We start from the raw sequence: 12,973 nt of genomic DNA, 5'->3' as shown, positions 1-12,973 counted from the left end.
GTTTTCTTCTATGCACATGTGAGTGTAATATTTTATATTTTAATTCTATTAAACTAAGTGGTTTTACGCTATGCGAGTGCCTTTTTGATTTCTTATATGATCCACGATACCCTCGTTCCTTGTCTGGAGGCTTCGTATCAGAGATAAAGGTTGTGTGGCGCCTGTGACGGTTCATCCAGAACTTCTGTGCTGTTGCCTTGTTGATCTCATTGACACTGAGATCTATAATTCTGGTAAGCGGCCGCTCTTCTCACTGGTGGAGGATTGTTTGGATTTTCTTTAACACAGAAATTTGTGGGTGTCCACTTCATATTTTCACCTTGGAAGAATCAACACTACTCTTTGGACAATTTTCGTTTTTCTATTCTATTATTCAATATATAATATTTTGCCAGTCTTTTCTGTTTATTCACTATAATTAATTTGCTGGTGTGTTGGTTCATTTTCTCGAATGTATGCGATCTATATATAAGGGGTATACAATTTATGCTATTTTTATTATTGATTCTGATTTAAAAACAATTTTTTTCACTCATATGATGAAAAGTTATTATTCACTTATATAATTCAATTATTTGTATCTTTTTTGTCACAAAACCTTTTTTCTCACGATTATTGATGAATTTTTGTGATTAGATTAATTTTTTCTGTTTAGAAATTTTTTTGTTTCGGTTTTTTAGCGCAGCTCACTTTTTTTCACTTATCTAATAAAGGTATTTACTGTCAGAAAAAAAATATGTTTTACTATCCAAAGTTAAAACAACAACAAGGGCAGAAGATTTAATAGATGGAAAGTTGAAAAATATGACTGAAGGTTCGCTTTAAGTTGCCCTCGCTCTGCCAATAAGTGAACCCCCAACCACCCGCTGTATTGCATTAATACTTTTTTTTTTTTTTTTTAATCTGTAACTGGAGGTCCATACGTTTGTGAGCTGGAGGAAGGCCCTGCAGAAGCCACAGCATTGCACATGAGACCCAATGATGGCGGTTGCAAAGCTTTGCCAGCTCAAATGTAATACTAATAAAATAAATCTTTGCTTTTTGCGAAAGGTGGCATTTTTCATTGAATTTAAAGCTATTCCTTGAGAGGCTATGTGGTCACTAAGGAGTTTGCTTTAATCATTAGCACAGCTTCCAGCTTCAAGAGGGGGGAAAAAAAAAAATCCCTTTTGGCTGATCTATGTACATGTGTACATATGTGCAAGGGTTTTAGATTTTGTAACAGGTTCCTACCTTTGCTGTTGTGAAGAGAAAGGTTTGTCTCAGGATTTTCTTTCCATAAAGACCACTGAATGGGAAGGTCTGTTCATTAGAACACTGGAGGAGACCAGCTGATTCTAATAAGAACAGCTGCAGTGTCGGCATCCCTTTAGACGTGGTTAAACCTCAGGGCAGTGATCACTGAAGAACGGCCCTTTTGCCTAATTTTATCTGGCCCTTGCAGCACTATTCTTCCCACTGATAGAAATGATGGGGCACCATTGCTCCCAATGACACCAATGATGGGGCACCACCTGCAGTGCATCCACGAGCAGCGGTGGTTTGGCAGGAAAAAAGCTTGATGCTGATAAATGCGTCTAAACATGTCTAAGCTCTAGGCCAGTTCATTAAATGAAAATTGCAGCCAGTGGAATACACACACAAAAACGCTGCCTGTTTTTTAATGCAGATTTTCTCCTGTGAAAAGAAATAGCATTTTACGATAAACCAGTGTGAATGAGACCTCATACAGAGCCTCATACACAAGGGCTAATCACAATGGCTCTATGAATCTGTGTACAAATTGGCTGCGCTATAATGTGACATTCTACGAGTGTCAAGGTCTCCATTCAGATACAAGGCCACTGGGATAGAACATGTCAAGTCTGCCATTCACTTTCAGCCCACGTTAATAATAATGTCACTTTACCTTCTGTAAATGGAAAAGGAACACTTAAATATAAAAAATAAAAAAAAACATTAATAGTATATTTATTGGCAAAGTACAAAAAAAATTGTGAATTTTATTATTCAAAACTGGAAATCTGTTCAGGACAGTAAAAACAGTAATAAAATCAGGACACTGGGTACAGACATTTAAGTGCTTTATATTAAAACAACTCTTTGCGAGAGCTATACATGGGCTACCATTGCTTTAGTGCTATCGGAACTCTCATACTGATCCAATGGCTTCCGCACGTAGAATGAAAACCACCTTGTCGTGACGAGGTACGTAATTTACGCTCTGTTTGCTCCTGGGATATATCCTTGTCCTTAATCCCAGGATTCAATGGGCATCCATTGCGTCGCTTCTGCCATTGCGTCATTTCAAAACAGGAAATTATGCGATGCCAGGAGTTAGGCACCATTTTTTAACTGTGGACTCTTTTTTTCACTGAGTGGCGGAGGAGAAGGAATTGGTAGCGGTGGTGACATGAGCAGCAGGAGTAAGAGCAGTAAGTGGAGGCGGCGACCTGTCAGGAAGAAACTGGGCCACGCAGTGTCATTGCTGCGCAGATGCAGGAGAGGGGGGGGGTGCATGCTGGATAGGCAGCTGCGCCTGATCCAGAAAATAAAACACAAGCAGGCTTCAGATGCCCGCAATCTCAATGGCCACTGTCTGCTCCTGAGAACAGGTAATATTTTATTGATTTCTAAGAAAGAAGCAGGAAGACATTACTAACATTAGGGGTTATGGGGACTGGAGCTCTGAATTAACTTTTATTTTATTTTTTATTTTTTTACTTGAGAGAAACCCTTAAAACAGTTTTCAAGTCACCAGTTCATTGGTGATTAATGCCCCATACACACGATCAGAAATTCCGCCAGCAAAAGTCCGATGTGAGCTTTTGTTCGGAAATGGCGACCGTGTATATGCTTCCATCAGACTTTTGCTGCGCCAGTAAAAGATTGAGAGCAGGTTCTCAATTTTTCAGACGGAAACTCTGATCATCTATAGCAATACCGACGCTCAAAATTCCTACATATGCTTAGAAGTATTGAACTTAATTTTCTCGTCGTAGCGTTGTACGTCACCACGTTCTTGGCAGTCGAAAGTTCAGCAAACTTGTGTGACCGTGTTTAGGCAAGCCAAGCTTGAGCCGAATTCCGTCAGAAAAACCATCCAAGATTTTTCCGACGGAATTACGCTCGGGTGTACGGGCCATTAGGCTAGGTTCACAGTCCGGAGTCCGGTGCGTTTGTGCACCAGTTCAGGTGCAAATTTTTACTTTTATTTTCACCTAAACTGGACCCAAAATCACACAGTACCCACCATTGAAAGCTGGTCCCATTCACATGTTATACTTAATCAGATGTGATTAAAAAAGCATCCGACTCGCATATATGTGAACTGAGATGTAAACTGGCGGTCAGTTGGTAGAAAAATTCCACTCCGTACAGTGGTGGTCAGAATGCACACCCCTTACAGAGACCCAAAAAAAGAGCATTGGTGTCAGGCCACTAGATTTGTTGAGCGGCAATGGCCCAGAGACTATGCAGGCACCATCAAATGGAAGGTAGAAATTGCTCAAAAGGAACCCCTTTAGTAACCTCTTGAGGAACCCTAATATTTCACAGAACCCTGGCTGATAAATGGATGATTTAGAGTTATTCAACCAAGAGACAGCCAGGTAATTACATTTTAGCAGCTCAGCAATGGCAGCCTATGAATTTCTCCAAGCAGCCGATTCCTATAAATACTTCTTGACAAATCCTTAGGAGTAGTATTTCCCCAACTCTGTTATGCGCTTTGTACAACCCATCTCTAATGTTAGTCAAACTTCATGAACCTACAGAAACGTGTTCTTTCCAAAAGGCCCCTGATCCAAATACCCTTCAGTCCAATTCAAGAGCCAGCCTTCTGAGAGTTGTCACCCAATAGGTAGATTGCCCTTTCCAAAAAAATGGTTGTGGAGCCAATGACAGTAAAACCATCCACTCTGCTGGCTTAATCATTCAGCTCCCTCCAGTGCTTGCATGAGGTAGCAGAAGTAGATTGACAATCTCTAAAGTATGGACAACAGGCACACAATGAGTTCTGTTTGCCAGGATTGTCCTGCCTCCTACATCTCAATTAGAAATCATTCCAGTTCCAGAGGCTATAGTCCCTTATATGGAACACCTTGGCTACCACATCCAGTTAAACCTCATTACCAAGAAGGGGTCCTGGAAGCTGCCATGAACAAGAAGGCCTATCCCCGCTTTGGTCCATAACACTGGGTACACAGCACCATTTTGTACTATAATACAGCACATACAATCCTTTGTCAGCCCTCCATTCCATTCTTTTTATTAACCCAAAGGAAAAAGTTGCAACGGGCCTGCGGATTGGAAGAATGGCCATCAGGACGTGCGCACACATAGAACTGGCGTCCGCAGTTAGGACCGGCCTTCTTCACTGTCCGCAGAACACAGGGCTCCCCGTGGCCTTTACAGTTGGGTGGAGGTGGAGGTCCTTTAAGCAAAGTCTTCCAGAAGGCTGCTTGTTGTTGGTTAGGTTTCTGAGAAACAAGCAAATGGTCTTCTGTACCTTTGGGAAGCTCCTTTTCAGGTTCCAGTTTAGCAGTGTTAGTCTGTGGCTGTGTAGCAGTTGCCTTTTGTGCTGCTGGCCTAAAAAAGTCAAGGAGATTGCCCTTCCCACTCTTGCCATTCACTTTGTTCTTCTTTCTGATGGTTTCATTAACTTTTTCTTGTGTCCTCTTCCGGGTGGAAGCTTGCTCAGACCCTTCAGTTGAAGACTGAGAACTTGACAGGCCCATGGTCTCTACGCCTGAAAAATCTTTGTTCTTTACTACAAAAAACTGAGACAGCTTTTGCTGCCGTCCTGCAAACTCCGGTAGATATTTAGTACAGAGAAGGGGACATCTATCTGCTGCAACTGCCCTGCATTTCATAAATCCCTTCACCGGACAATGATCAGATCCCTCAACCTCTGGCATTATAACCGATTCCATAAATTCAGTCTCAACCAGGCTTCTGTCACCCAGAATATAGTCAATGCGGGTGCCATAATTGGTCTGCCGGGCCCCAGATGCTGAGTGCCAGCAAGTGAAGGCATTCTTCTGAGTGGGGTGGAAGTAACGGAAGGTATCAAGGAAAAGGCCTTCTTCAGGTGGATTGCCATCACTTGTTTTAGGTGCTGCCGGGTCACCAAGGAACTGATCCAACCACTGACGCCCTGGGTTTTCTGCAAACGCTTCCTAAAAATTGAAACCCATGTCATAACATATAGGATTAATCTTCAAAACTGAAATATATTTTCCAGTGACTCAGAAAAACTGGTGAAGCAAGTCATGCCTGTATTTGCAGTGAAGCCTGATCAAGTCAAAAGAAATTAAAGTGGTTCTAAACCTCAGACATGACAGAAATATGAACAAAGCATATCCTTCTATAGTGTGTACTACATACAGTAGGTCACATTGCCTGACTTCGTGAAAAATGTATGTAAAAGTTAGAAGACTGGCCGCATGGAATTACAAACACTATGGCAGGTAAATCAGTACATATATTTGCGTTTCACCTTTGTATTTGGCTTTTTGCCTAGCGCTTTATGCGTGTACAAATGTTACTGATGTTCAGACAGCTAAGAGCAGGAGATAAGCTTATGCTTGTTCTAATATCTCCCCAAGATGCAACACTGTCCCTTATAAGCTGCCAATGCACTGGCCAAAAAAAGCAGAACTCACCAGATCATCGGGATCACAGTGGTCAACAGGCTTGTGCGAGGTGTTCACATCTCCCAGTATAATCACATGGCTGAAACATTGAGAGCAATGCAATCAGTCAATAACCTATTCCTTATATAAGGTGAAGGGTGGATATAAATCAATGATTAAAAATCAATTTTTTTCAAATGATTTTATCAAATTTATTTTAATAAAATTATTTTGTAATAAAAATCCATCTAAAAAGATAGTTTTCTATTTCAGATACATTAATAATTTTGTTTATTCAGCATAAAATGGAGCTTAGTTACGTAGCATGAGGCTGTATATTCTGCAATATTTACATTTTTTGGTAAACTCATTTCAATGAATACAAACCATGCAAGCTGAGATAACATGCACTGCATTGATACATTCATACAATTTCTCAGTAACCGAGAGGGATAAAACAAAGTTCAGGAATATTCTCTTATCCCATTGTTTTGCAAACCTATGTACACTACAAACTGTATGATTGAATCGGTTCTGATAACGCTGTTTTACTTAACCTAACAGCTTATTATTCTAAATAGGAAACCTTAATTTTGTTTGCAAATGTTAAAGATTTTAACTACTAGCAAGAACTAGTCCTTACATTTAAAGAGCACCTGTCAGTTCAGATCCATCATGGCAGCGCCTGCTAGCGGGCATCCACTCTCCTGCTGCCGCCACGTCCCTCACCTTGGTGTGTCACCGCCGCTTCACCAGCCGTCCCATGAAAGTGAATAGGACGGTTGTGAGTCAACAGCGGGTCAGAGGAGGAGCCACCGCGGGACAGAGATGACAGTTGCTCTTTAAAAATTAGGATTCAAATCAAGCTATTTTACTTGTGATTTAAATCAAATCCACCCTGGTAAGATGTCACCATCCTTCTCAACAAAAATAAAAACTCACCCGCCATTCCTCAGAATAGCTTCTGCTCGTATCTGTAGCAAACTGTAAAAGCGCAACTTGTAGGTCTTACGCTCTGGCTTCTCAGGATCGGCCCGAGGACAATATACATTAATCACCGTCAGCGTGTCCTCTTTGTTATCAGAAGTTCTGAAAGGCAGCAAAAATCCCAAAAGTTATGAACACAGCGAGCGACTTCTTTAAAAATAAATCTTTGTCTGGCATGTCCACTGTGGCCTTAAAAAAATAAATAAAAGGCAAAGCAACAGGTTCTCTTGTAAGAACGCTACACTTACTGATACCTACATACATTCTACATTTTATGTAAGCTCTTTCCCCTTTTAACCACTTCAGCCCCAGAAGGTTTTACCCACTTCCTGAACCCGCCATTTTTTGGAGATATGGCACTGCTCTGACAATTGTGCGGTCGTGCGACACTGTACCCAAATAAAGCTGACGTCCTTTTTTTCCACAAATAGAGCTTTCCTTTGGTGGCATTTGATCATCTCTGCCGTTTATTTTTTTTCCGCTATAAACAAAAAAATTTAGAATAAAATAAGACAATTTTGAAAAAATAAATAAATATTTACTTTCTGCTAGAATACATATCGGAAGTAAAAAAATAAAAAATAAAAAAAAAGTATTTAATTGGTTTAGGCCAAAATGTATTCCGCTACATATTTTTGGTAAAAAAAAAATCCCAATAAGCGTATATTCATTGGTTTGCTCAAAAGTTATAGCATCTACAAAACTACAAGATAGATTTAGGGACTTTTATTTTACTGGTAATGGTGGCGAGCTGCGATATTTAGCTGGAATGAGACATTACAGTGGACAAATCTGACCATGACAATTTTTGGGGACCAGTGCTAAAAAAATAAAATAAAATGGATTATTGTATAAAATGACACTGGCAGGGAATGGTTTAACACTAGGTGATCAAAGGGATAAATGTCTTCCCTGGGAGGTGCTTTCTAACTGATTCAGCTGAAACACAATCTCTCACTTTTCCTTCCTGACAGATCAGCCTTGTTTACATCGGCACACCACTGCTCCATCTCTCATGTGAACCTTCACCGTATCGTGGCCTCCATCCCGCTGTGTCCAATCAAAGTGAGAGCGGCACGCGTTGGCCCCTTAAACCGCATGCACAAAATCACGTACAGGTACGCGATTCTGCGCACCCGGGCCACCCTGCCACAGTATATTTACTGCAATACACGCCCCTGACAACAAACGTATGACGAAATGCGTATGGAGGAGCCTAACAACATTATCACACACAGCAGCCGCAACAATCGCACAGGAGATGTTATTGTTTTACTTCCATTACAATCTTAGTGCACTATTTTTATCTCAATAAATAAGTTTTTTTTTAAATGATATACACTATGAGCTCAGAATTTTTTCACACATTCCTATGCTGTGTGAGTGGAGTGGGATCAAACAGTTGGACTACACCATCTACCGTGGGCATGTTTGGGATTTCTCCCTCAAGCTTTTAACTATTATTAAACAGAAAATTTTAAAAATATACCCCTGGCATATTAGTGTAAACTTCACAGAGGCTCTAATCCTTCCCCACTCTATGCAAAAGTAAAACTAATACAAGTTGTACACACATCTTATCACTTAAAGCCTTGGTTTAAAAAAAAAAAAAAAAAAAAAAAAATTAAAAAAAAGGTTTAATAATAATAATAAATAATATTTAGGGGGGGGGGGGGGCACAGTGGTTTAGTGGGTAGCAGTAAAAGGGTCGCTGGTTCGAATCCCAACCATGACACTACCTCCCTGGAGTTTGCATGTTCTCCCTGTGCCTGCATGGGCTTCCTCCGGGCACTCCGGTTTACTCCCATTTTCCAAAGACATACAGGTAGGTTAACTGGCTTCTGTCCAAAATTGGCCCTAGTATATGGGGACCTTGGATTGTGGGCTCCTTGAGGGTAGGGACTGATGTGAGTGTGCAATGTACAGGGATAGGGACAATTGTAGACACTCACTCAGGTTGAACTGGATGGACTGGTATCTTTATTCAACCTTACTATGTAACTATTTAAAAAAAAAAACACATTTACATATACACACAGTTGGGGAAATAAATGATATGCTCTATATCTGTGCAGTGACCCTTTAGGGGAACACCAGAATCCTTTTCTTACAGGATGCGGTGTTGCGTGATGACTGTTCTTCCCTCTTGGTCCAGAGATATCAGCTCCTCCTCCGAGAACTCCTCTGTGTTGCCATAGCAGCCGACAGATCCCTTCTGACTGGTGAGCTGCCCCGATAGCCCTTCCTCTGCCGCATGTGGAATTGCATGGTTCTTACAGAATGTGGCCACTCCTAATTAAACAGAAACACGTGATAGAATATGAGTCATCCTAAGTTCTCACAGATCTCATTTCTTGAAGACGAAACATGTCTGGACAGCAAAACAAAAGAGATGTACGTTTTTGCTACAATTGTTTTGTGAAATTAAGAAAGTCAATAAAAGTTCAATTATAACAACAGCATAGGCACACTTAGAATCACACCCCAAAACACATTCTGCTACTCCTCCCTAGTATGAGGATACAGCATCAGTTTTACACTACCCAGACAAATAGAATGGCCCAAAATCCAAGGAGCACCTTTAGGCTTTAGAACATATCTTGAGTAGGGATGAGCTCGGTGATCGACTCAAACATGGGCCATTCGCCTGCTTGGTGAATTAAGAACTTTGTGGACCGTTCGCACCAAATTTGTGTGGCACAAACAGCCCACAATGCACTACGCCATCGCAGTGCATTGCTGGCTCATGATTGGCCAAGCATGCACTGTAACCCCACATGATTGGCCAATCACATCACCGGCAGCGAGGAGAGCCATAATTGGCCACAGGTAGGATGCCTATGGCAAATTATAGCTCAGGGGGGGTTTAGTACACGCCCCACACTATATAAGGCCGCCAGCGAGGCGGCCTTGTGTAGTGTGTTGGCGTGCAGGGAAAGAGCAAGATAAGCAGGGACAGTGTATTTTTGCTTGGGAACCTAGCGCTATTACAGTGGGTGTTGTGTGCCTCCTGCACAGTATACACCTGAAGCTACCCTTTATTACTGGTGTTCTGTTTCTGTAATACAGGCATCTGCAGAAGTTAAAGTGGGTGTTGTGTGCCTCCTGCACAATATACAATATAATTATTGATATAATCGTTCACAGCAGGGTGCTCCAGCACCCACCAATGGTCACTTTGAGGGCTTACAGTGTTGTGGCAACACCAACACCTTAGGCCCAAATTTCTGCAGAGACTATAGGGCAGGCCCTTACTTTCAAACATCCAACTTACAAACGTCTCCTACTTGCAAACGGAAGGAGACAACAGGAAGGGAGATTAAAAAAGATGGACAGCAAAAAAAAAATTATACAGGGGTGATAACCCTTCCCTAGGTTTTCCAAAAAGCCTACAAATAGATTTTTTGACTTTAGCTACACTTTAAAAATGTACCAGTTCAAAATTACAAACATATTCTACTTAATACAGCAAACCTACACAGTCCCCGTCTTGTTTGCACCACCTGTATACTGCTGTTCTGAGTATATAGGGCCTGGGGGCTCCATGCCTTTCCTTTTTTTTATATGGGTACGGGGTTCCCCTTAATATCCGTACAAGACCCAAAAGGGGCTGGTAATGGGCGGGGGGCTACCCATGCCATTTTTCTCAATGATTTTCATCCATATTGCCGGAACCAGACATTACATTAAAACCGCAAGCAGTTTTAACCCCTTGCCGCCAAGCGTATGCAGATGTGCGTACTCGGCTTCCGGGGGTTATACCAGGATGATGCCCGCACCTGCAGGCATCATCCCGGTACTGATTTTTAGAGCCGGCGATTGGCTTTCCAGCCATTATTATTATTATTATACAGGTTTTCTATAGCGCCAACATTTTCCTCAGCGCTTTAACAACCAATGCGGCTAAAAGCCGCTCGGGTGTCATGCCGAAGGAGCGGGAGGGGACGCCCCCACCACCTTCCGCTGCTCTTACCAGTGCTCCCATTCAATCGGGAGCACTGATGCACGATCCGATGCCTCCGGCGGCTTGGCAGGGACTGAAATTAAGCCGTAAGCAGCTTCATTCCAGTCTCCTAATAGTAAACACGGAAGCGACGTCATTTCCCGTTTCCTCGGCGGCCAATGGCGCCGGATTTAAAACTATATACACTATTCAGAATCGCAGAAAACGGTGATCTGAATACCTTGAAGTGTAAAGGAGGGATTGGAGGTCTTTTAGACCCTTGATCCCTCTATAGAGAGTACCTGCCACCACCTATTACTGTCACAAGGGATGTTTACATTCCTTGTGACAGCAATAAAAAAGTGATCAAAAATTTTATTTTATTTTTTTAAAACAATTTATTCATTTTAAAATAAAATAATAATTTTTAAAGCGCCCACCATCCACGCAAAGCAAAGAAAACGCATACGGAAGTCGCGCCCGCATATGTAAATGGTGTTCAAATCACACATGTGAGGTATTGCCGCGATCGTCAGAGCGAGAGCAATAATTCTAGCACTAGGCCTCCTCTGTAACGCTAACCTAGTAACCGGAAAAAAAAATTAAAGCGTCGCCTATTGAGATTTTTAGGTACCATAGTTTGTCGTCACTCCCCGAGTGCGTGCAATTATAAAGTGTGACATGTTTGGTATCCATTTACTCGGCGTAACATTATCTTTCACATTATGCAAAATAATTTATGGTTTCATTTTTTTTTTAATTCATGAAAGTGTCCCTTTTCCCAAAAAGTTGCGTTTAAAACACTGCTGCGCAAATACCGTGTGACATAAAATATTGCAACAATTGCAGTTTTATTCTATAGAGCAGTGATGGCGAACCTTGGCACCCCAGATGTTTTGGAACTACATTTCCCATGATGCTCACCTACACTGCAGAGTGCATGAGCATCATGGGAAATGTAGTTCCAAAACATCTGGGGTGCCAAGGTTCGCCATCGCTGCTCTAGAGTCTCTGCTAAAAAATATATATAATGTTTGGGGGTTCCAAGTAATTTTCTAGCAAAAAAATATGGATTTTAACTTGTAAACACCAAAAATAGGCTTAATCATGAAAGGGTTAAATGACTTTTTTCTGTTAAATGTCATTTTGTGCAGGGACTGTTCTAAACACAGGAAACATGTGGCACTTACTATAGACGGCACGATATTTAAAGGAATATTTCACTTTTTTTCACTTTAATCGTCATTAAAATCAGTGCTTCTGAAAAAACAGACTTTAAAAAAATAAAAAAATAAATTTGACATTAACCCATGTCCCCTGGGGCAGGAGCCGGGTCCCTAAACCCTTTTTAGGACAATATCTTGCATATTAGCCATTAAAATTAGCACTTTTGATTTTGAACATTCAAGTCCCATAGACTTTAATGAGGTTCTAAAGTTTCGTACGAATTTCCTTTCCGTTCGAAAGTGCTGGTGCGAACGGAACCGGGGGGGGGGGGTGTTCCGCTCATCCCTAATCTTGAGGCTCTAAAGTGCAGGACAATAGAAATACCCACACCCCCTTTTGCAAAGTATCCCTGCCAACGTATTAGATTAGAGGCACGATGAATGTGTCAATTTTTTTGCTATGAGTTTTTCAAAAATGCAGGAAAAATAAATAAATGAAAAACTTATTTTCTTGCATAAACTTTATTATGATATTTTACACACATGCACAGCACAGGCGGACTGAGAAATTTACCCCAAAACACGTTCTGCTATCTCTCCAGAGTATGGGGATACCAAAAGTCCAAGACTTTTTCAATGTTTGTTGATTTTTGTAATGCACACTATAAATTGGACTGATTGTGTACCGGTACATTGTATCAAATACACAGTGTACTGTAATGATCGCCCACGTATGAGTGGTCAGGGATTAGCGTTTACAGTAGCATCATCTGCAGCAGTCAATATTCCTAGAAGCCAAGTGACCCTTACTGATGCATGGCTGCTCCTAGAATGCTAGGTTTCATTTCCAGGAAGTACAGGTGACTGACCAAAAGGTGAAGAGAGTTTGTGGTTTCAGCAGTGTAGCTGCCCGCAGGGAATGAGGTCACATAGGAACAGTCAGTGGGATATGCAGATGGGTCTGTTCAGGCTAAGGCATGAACATTGGACTGGTGGGGTGGTGACCAAGGACACTGTTGCTGGCTACACTGGCAAAACTTTACTGATATCCAGTTGCTAATTGCTATATTCTTCAACTTTTTTCGTGATCTATATGCTCTATAACTGACCGCGAGTCCTCATCCTAAAGGGTAACCCCACTCTTATCTAGTTTCTGATATTATATTGTTGTATGCTCCCACAGTGCTCTACCATAACTGTCTATGTGTTGCATTTTTGAACCGCCTCTTTGACAATACTTA

General features: G+C 41.4%; 1 protein-coding gene across 5 annotated transcripts in view; it reads right to left on the bottom strand.

Moving 5' to 3' along the window:
* Positions 1-1,954: 1,954 nt before the first annotated feature.
* Positions 1,955-12,973, bottom strand: part of APEX2 (apurinic/apyrimidinic endodeoxyribonuclease 2) — a 66,521-nt gene continuing 55,502 nt past the window's right edge. For all 5 annotated transcript variants that reach the window (XM_077479482.1, XM_077479448.1, XM_077479458.1 and 2 more), the window contains exons 4-7: positions 8,735-8,915; positions 6,579-6,725; positions 5,667-5,736; positions 1,955-5,180 (exon numbers count right to left, since the gene is read on the bottom strand). In XM_077479482.1, the coding sequence (XP_077335608.1) occupies positions 4,248-5,180; positions 5,667-5,736; positions 6,579-6,725; positions 8,735-8,915 (1,331 nt within the window). In that variant the 3' untranslated portion in view covers positions 1,955-4,247. The remainder of the gene's footprint in view (positions 5,181-5,666; positions 5,737-6,578; positions 6,726-8,734; positions 8,916-12,973) is intronic.

This window comes from Lithobates pipiens, unplaced genomic scaffold, assembly GCF_037356315.1.
Source record: "Lithobates pipiens isolate NorthernLeopardFrog02 unplaced genomic scaffold, aLitPip1_a1.2 Scaffold_1, whole genome shotgun sequence".
NCBI lineage: Eukaryota > Metazoa > Chordata > Amphibia > Anura > Ranidae > Lithobates > Lithobates pipiens.
This window is presented reverse-complemented; position numbering and strand designations above follow the sequence as displayed.